Genomic DNA, 8,029 nt, shown 5'->3' on the forward strand with positions numbered 1-8,029 from the left:
AAGTAACACCCTGGTGTAGTGGAAAGCTCTGATGTCCTTTGTATGTTCCTCCACTTGCTAATCCCCTACATGCGTCCCACCCCTCTGGCCCCCCCCGCCCCAAGGAAATATCAGCATCTATAGCTCCTTCTGCTCATCATCTCTATTTTGAGTAGCCAGCTGTCTATTGATATCTCCTCTTAGGTGGCTCTCTGGCATTTCAAACTGGGATCTATGCCAAACGGAACTCTATCTTATCTCCACCTTAATCTTTCTCATCTGGATACTGGAGCTAACCAGAACCTTTGATTCCTCCATGTGTAGTGGAGTCCTGTTGATTTTATCTCCCCTGAGATGGATCACCCCATAGTCCAAGGCTCTTATCTTTTCCCTGAACAACTGTCATCTACCTCCTTAACAAGATTCTCTTCTGCCCTTTTCTCCTCCCCTCGAACCCTCCATTACGTTTACTCAGCAAGGGAAGTGTCTTTTAAGAAATAAGAAAATAAGACCATGCTCTTCATCTGCTTTTTCATCTTACACTATCTTCTCATTTGTATTTGGAATGAAATCCAAACTCATTACCATGCCCTGTAGGGTCCTCATGATCTGGCCCTTGTCCATACAATCAACTAAAGGCACTTTCCAAAAATCTCATTACCATGCTTCAGAGCTCCTAGCTTTTTCCTGTGGCCAGGTCCTTGTACCTGAGGTATTCTCTGCCCTAAACTGTGTTTGGCTCTTTGCATGGCTTACCCATTCTCATTCTTCAGCTCTCAGTTGAACTTTCTCTTTTAAAAACACCTATCCTGACCACCCTATCTAAAGCACATTGTTCATAATTTTCTTTTTTTTTGAGACGGAGTCTCACTCTGTCCCTCATGTTGAAGTGCAGTGGCAGGATCTTGGCTCAGTGCAACCTCCGCCTCCTGGATTCAAGCAATTCTTGAGCCTCAGCCTCCTGAACAGGTGGGATTACAGGCGCCCCACCATGCCCAGCTAATTTTTAAAATATTTTTAGTAGAGACTGGGTTTCACCATGTTGGCCAGGCTAGTCTCGAACTCCTGACCTCAAGTAATCTGCCCTCCTCGGCCTCCCAAAGTGCTGGGATTACAGATGTGAGCCACTGCACCTGGCCTTCCTCTTATAACTTTCTATCTCAGAACCCTGCCTATTTTCTTCATAACACTACAGTCAATATATTGTGTGTATTGACACTATATTACATTGTCAATATATTGTGTGTCTCCCTGGATAGAATGTAAGTTTCATTAGGGACCCTGTCTTTTTGTTCAGTATTATTTTCCCAGTGTCTTGAACAAAGCCTTATACCAAAGTAAGGCTTTACTCAATAAATATATATTGAGTACCTGAAGGAAATTACTTAACCTCTATCAGCCTTGGTTTCCTCATCTGTAAAATGGAGATAATAATAATTACTATTATTGTGAGGATTAAAATAACATACACAAAGTGCCTGGGATATAATAGGAAAAAAAAAATCTTAATTTCTCCCTTTTGGCTGGGCACGGTGGCTCATGCCTTTAATCCCAGCACTCTGGGAGGCCGAGGTGGGCAGATCATGAGGTCAGGAATTCAAGACCAGCTTGGCCAATAAATATGGTAAAACCCTGTCTCTACTAAAAATACAAAAAACATTAGCTGGGTGTGGTGGTGGGCACCTGTAGTCCCAGCTCCTCGGGAGGCTGAGGCAGAAGAATCGCTTCAACCCAGGAGGCAGAGGTTGCAGTGAGCCGAGATGGCACCACTGAACTCCAGCCTGGGTGACAGAGCTAGACTCTGTCTCAAAAAAAAAAAAAAAATCCCCTTTTCTTTCATTTTGTTTTGGTTTTTCTGAGTCAGGATCTTGCTCTATCACCAGGGCTGAAGTACAATACACCATCATGGCTCACTGAAACCTGGACCTCCTGGGCTCAAGGGATCCTCCTATCTCAGCCTCCTGAGTAACTGGGACTATAGGCACAAGCCACTAGATCTGGCTAATTTTTTTTTTCCTTTAGTAGATATGGGGGTCTCCCTATGTTGCCCAGGCTGGTCTTGAACTCCTGGTCTCAAGTAATCCTCCCACCTCAGCTTCCCAAAGTGCTGGGATTATAGGCATGAGCTACCCTGGGCCGTCTTTCCTTTCTCTTTAGTAAATATTCAAACAATATATGCATTAATAGTCACATGGGTTGACGCAAGAAATTCAAGAGTCTCCATTTGATAATAGATACAGCTACTATTTATCTAGGGTTTACTGTGAGTCAGATTCCATGCCAAAGGCTTTGTGTGCATCATCTCATTTAATCTTCAGAACAACTTTCTGAAGCAGGAACTATTACTTTCCACTGTTTTATCAGTAAACTAGCCAAATAAGTTTGTCTGTAGTCATACAGCATATGACTATACTTACACTTTAATCATAGTGTAAGGTTAACTACTGGGGAAGGAACTTAGAATTCTTTCCCATTCCAACTGCCAGGTTCTTAACTACTGTCTTTCCCCCTGAATTTTTTTCATTTGCTAAGTGTGCATGTATTCTTTTTTTTTTTTTTTTTTGAGACAGAGCCCCACTCTGTCGCCAGGCTGGAGTGCAGTGGCGCAATCTCGGCTCACTGCACCCTCTGCCTCCCGGGTTCAAGCGATTCTCATGCGTCAGCCTCCGAGCAGCTGGGATTACAGGTGCATGCCACCACACCCAGCTAAATTTTGTATTTTTAGTAGAGACGAGGTTTTGCCATGTTGACCAGGATGGACTCGAACTCCTGACCTCATGATCTGCCCGCCTCGGCCTCCCAAAGGGCTGAGATTACAGGCATGAGCCATCATGCTATATCCACTTTTATCATACTGTTTTTGAAGTGCTTACTGTGGGCCTGGCAATGAATATACAGGGTGAATTATTGTACTTGCCCTCAGGGCTACGTCAAATAGAGATAGCCAGCTACTTGAGAGGCTGAGACAGGAGAATTGCTTGAACCCTGGGGGTAGAGGTTGCAGTGAGCCGAGATCACGCCATTGCACTCCCGCCTGGGCAACAGAGCGAGGCTCCATCTCAAAACAAACAAACAAATTAGTTGGGGCCAGGCGTAGTGGCTCACACCTGTAATTCCAGCACTTTGGGAGGCCAAGATGGGCAGATCACCACGTCAGGAGTTCGAGACCATCCTGGCCAACATGGTGAAACCCTGTCTCTGCTAAAAATACAAAATTAGCCAGGCGTGGTGGCGCATGCCTGTAATCCCAGCTACTCGGGAGGCTGAGGCAGGAGAATTGCTTGAACCCAGGAGGCGGAGGTTGCAGTGAGCCAAGATCGCACCAATGCACTCCAGCCTAGGCAACAAGAGCAAAACTCCATCTCAAAAAAACAAAAACAAACAAATAAAAAAAAACCCAAGCGGAAGAAAAAAAAAAGTTTTCTCTTCCTTTTCTCCATCACGGTGCAGGATCAAGGTAAAAAAAGAGAACTCTGGCCAGGCAAAGTGGCTCACACTCATAACCCATCACTTTGGGAGGCCAAAATGGGTGGATCACTTGAGGCCAGGAGTTCAAGACCAGCTTGGCCAACAAGGTGAAACCCCATCTCTACTAAAAATACAAAAAATTAGCCAGGCGTGGTGCACACCTGTAATCTCAGCTACTTGGGAGGCTGAAGAATAAGAATTGCTTGAACCTGGCAGGCAGAGGTTACAGTGAGCTGAGACTGTGCCACTGCACTCCAGCCTGGGTGACAGAGCGCTTTTCTGTCTCAACATTTGTATGGAGGAGACTGGAGATGACTGACCCCGGCAGCCAAGGTGTTGAAGCAGCTCATAAGCCAGATCCCTGTGTCCTCCAAAGCCAAATACATTGTCAGATCCTTTGGCATCAGGAGAAATGAAAAGATTGCCACCTACTGCGCAAAGGGCCAAAGCAGAAGAAACCCTGGAGAAAGGTCTAAAGATGCAGGAGTGTGAATCAAGAAAGAACAACTTCTCGGATACTGGAAACTGGTTTGGAGACGCAGGAACACATAGATTTGGGTAACAAATGTGACCCATGCATTGGTATCTACAGCCTGGACTTCTATATGGTACAGGGTAGGCCTGGTTTCAGCACTGCAGACACATAGCACAGAACGGGCTGCACTGGGGCCAAACAGAATCAGCAAAGAGGCCATGTGCTGGTTCCAAAAAGAAAAAGAAAGGAAAAGACCACAGTATTAATGAGTAAAAAGGCAACCCACAGTAATGGAGAAAAATTTTTTGCAGATCATGTATCTGAAAATACCCAAAATATATAGAAAACTCCTAAAACTCAACAACAAAAAAGCAAACCAATTTAAAAATGGGCAAAGGACGTAAACAGACATTTCTCCAAAGATACACAAAATGGCCAGTAAACACATGAAAAGATGCTCAACATTACTACAAATCAAAACTACAATGAGATACCACCTCACACCTAATGGGATGGCTACTTGAAAAAAAAAGAACAGAAAATAAATGTTGGTGAGGATGTGGAGAAATGGGAACCCTTATGCACTGTTGGTGGGAATGTAAATGGTCCAGCCACTGTGGAAAATAGTTTGTCAGTTCCTCAAAAAATTTAAAATAGAATTATCATATGATCCAGCAATTACAATTCCGGGTAAATACCCAAAAGAATTGAAAACCCATGTTCATAGCAACTTTATTCATAATAGCTAAAATTAAGAAGTAACTCAAGTGTCCACTGACATATGAAGGGACAAGCAAAATGTGACACATACATATAATAAATACTATTCAGCCTTAACAATGAAGAAACCCCTGACGTTTGCTACAACATGATCCAACCTGGAGGACATTATGCTAAGTGGAATAAGCAAGTCACAAAAGGATAAATACTGTATTATGACTCCATTTTATGAAGTATTTACAGTAGTCAAAATCATAGACAGTAGAATGGTAGGTGTCAGGGGTTGATGGGAGAGGGAAATGGGGAGTTATTATTTAATGTGTATAGAGTTTCAGTTTTTCATGATGAAAAGAGTTATGGAGATGAATGGTAGTAATGGTTGCAGAATATTATGTATTTAATATCACTGAACTGTACACTTAAAAGTGGTTAAGATGCTAAATTTTATATATGTGTATTTGAAAACGACTTTAAATTGGGGAAAAAATAGGGGAGAGAATAGCAGGGGCATAAGAAAGATAGCTAGTAGTGCATTATGTAGGGATCTGTAAACTTTAACCTGTGGGTCAAACCTGGCCCTTGCCCTGCCAGATTTAAGAATGATTTTTACAGTTTTAAAGTGTTCTTTAAAAAAAAAAAAAAGATCAGAAAATAATGTGACAGAAACCACATGTGGAGGGGTACAGTAGCTCACGCCTGTAATCCCAGCACTTTGGGAGGCTGAGGCAGGTGGATTCCCTGAGGTCAGGAGTTTGAGACCAGCCTGGCCAACATGGTGAAACCCCATCTCTACTAAAAATACAAAAATTAGCAAGGCATGGCGGTGTGTGCCTGTAATTCCAGCTACCTGAGAGGCTGAAGTGGGAAAACCGCTTGAATCTAGGAGCAGAGGTTGCAGTGAGCAGAGATTGCACCACTGCACTACGGCCTGAGCGAGAGAGGAAGGCCATGCCTCAAAAAAAAAAAATAACAAACCACATGTGACCTGCAAAGTCTAAAGTATTTAAATAAAATAAATATTTATTTCTTTGGGCCCTTTACAGAAAAGGCTTACCAACCCCTGAGGACCCTGCAGCTCATAAGTTGCCTATTTACTAAAGCTTAATAACAGACTTGCACCAGGAAGGCTATTTGAAAGAAAAAGGCTAATATGGAAAAAAAAAATCTCTTTACACAAAAATTATTGTAAATATTAGACACAAGCAAACAACCATTATATTCACTGGTGATAAAGTAAATCTCCTCTAAGGCAAGGCTTGAAATGTATGAGGATCATAAACATCAAGTTCAAGATAATGGTTAACTGTGGCTGGAGGAAAAAGGATAGAGAGGGAAAAGGGGGGGCTCCAGCAATGATTGTTTTGTTTCTTAATCTGGGTGATGAATATACAAATGTTTATTACATTGTTCTTAATAACTTTTGTAAGTCTGAAGTATTTTGTAATTAACATTAAAAAAAGAAATCAAATAAAGGCATACGGAAAAGGTAATATTGCCTGGTTTTATTAAACAACCAAAATAATTTTAAAATTTGCACTTGTTATATGCACTGTATTTTTAAATAAAAATTTTCAAAACAACTACTAACAGAAGCCCCAGAGTACAACAACTGGTAAGTGTCACTGGCTAGATTTAAGATTGCCACCAAATTTCCTCTCTGGCACCTCGTTTAGAAACGTAGTCATCATCTTTGATATCTACAATTCAAGTTACCAGGGCTGAGTAAACAATAGCCTAAGAAAGTTTGTTGAAACAGGTTCCTCCAAAAAAATAGCCTTTTAATTTTAGAATACTTTGGGGTTTACAGAAAAGTTGCAACAGCAACTGTTAACAGCCACAAAAACAGACACACAAAACACACAAACTCAGTAAACTGTGGAGAGCCTCTAAAAAGTTGAATACATCAATTCTAACTAAACAGCAGTTTCTAGCTCATTTTAAAATTGGGAAGTTATTTGGAAACGAGTCAGGGGAGGGCCGAACACCCCTCCACATCCTCTTATCTCGAAATATCCATTTAATTTGGTCTGTGAACAAACAGGCAGATGAAAGGGAAAACTGTAGCACAATCAGAAATTTACACTAGCTTAGCTTGTCTTGATCTTTTAAAAAACATAAACTCACTTTATAACTTAATTTTTAATGTTTAAAGACAGATGTTTACTTATTTAGTAGGGATGCAGAAAATATTGCATCTAGAATAAAGACAACAGTGATTGATTGCTTTTTAGAGGCGATAATACCAACGCTAAACCATCTGCAAAACAGGTATTCAGTCTTACTTCCAAACTGACAAACTACATGAAGTAGCATATATAAGTGACACCAAAGTCCTTATTGACTAAAGTTTAAAAATAACGCACTTTTCAGTATGGAACAGTGATCAAAGCAAACATGCTATTTTCTGCTAAAAATCAGACACACACAGCAACCGGGTGTCATTTTTATTGAACAGAACGCGGAGAACCAAGAAACTGGGACCCTCAGGAAATGCAAATAAAATCCCTCTCCCTGGACCGCGCACTAGCGGGCCCAGCAGCGAAGCCCCCGCGCTCGGAATCCTGTCAGCCCTCTCCCTACCTGCATCTCACCACCACCTGGATGTTCTTCCCCTTCTCCTCCTTCTTCTTCGCAGACGAATTTGGCTGCGACGCCATGACTGTCCCCGCCAAAAAATCAAGGCCTGGCCGCGGACTTGGGCGCTGTGAGGCGCGGAGGGGCTTGGCGGCCGACGGCGGCCGGAGTCTCCCTGGTCCCTCCCGGGCGCTGGCGTGGCCTGGAGGACCGATGCACGCAGCTCGGCGTCCCCGCTCTCTACCCGGTACTCTGGCCGTGGCGTTTATCCCGCGCCAGCCGGAGCCGCTGAATCACCAATCTCGTCTCCACCCCAAGCCCCAGAAACCGAGCAACGACTCGGCGCCTCAATTTGAAAAAGGGGCCGAGTAGCCGGACCAATGACGGCGCTGGCGCGCAAGGCACCATGGGATGCAGTGTCCTCACCGGAGCCCCGCCCTCGGAGCGTGGCGTGCGGGAACGTAAAGAGCTGGGCTGTCCCCTTGCTCCGGAACTTCGTAGTCCAGAGCTGAGACTTTGGAACTGAGCGTGGAACTTTTAGCGTAGCGTGGCTCAACTTACATAACGTCCCTAGCCCAAAATTCCCTCATCTGCAGAGAGGAAATAATAGTAACCATCTCAGAGGGTTAGGGTGAGAATTAATGAGCTCGTGGAAATAGATCGGAATATATGGTAAGCACTCGCCATGATTATTAGTGAATTGTAAGGGAGGGCAATAGAAGCACAGAAGAGAGGTCCAAAGCGAGCCGCCATCCCGAAGGCAGAGACCAGGATAGTCTTTTTTTTTTTTTTTTTTTGAGACGGGGTCTCGCT

At 43.3% G+C, this 8,029-nt stretch overlaps 1 protein-coding gene across 1 annotated transcript in view; it reads right to left on the reverse strand.

Annotated features, from left to right (window-relative positions):
- KIF11 (kinesin family member 11) overlaps positions 1-7,615 on the reverse strand; it is a 64,483-nt gene extending 56,868 nt beyond the window's left edge. The window contains exon 1 of the mRNA XM_011947900.1: positions 7,223-7,615. Coding sequence (XP_011803290.1) covers positions 7,223-7,299 — 77 coding nt within the window. The 5' untranslated portion in view covers positions 7,300-7,615. The remainder of the gene's footprint in view (positions 1-7,222) is intronic.
- Between the last annotated feature and the right edge of the window lie 414 nt (positions 7,616-8,029).

This window comes from Colobus angolensis, unplaced genomic scaffold (assembly GCF_000951035.1).
Source record: "Colobus angolensis palliatus isolate OR3802 unplaced genomic scaffold, Cang.pa_1.0 Scaffold270, whole genome shotgun sequence".
NCBI lineage: Eukaryota > Metazoa > Chordata > Mammalia > Primates > Cercopithecidae > Colobus > Colobus angolensis.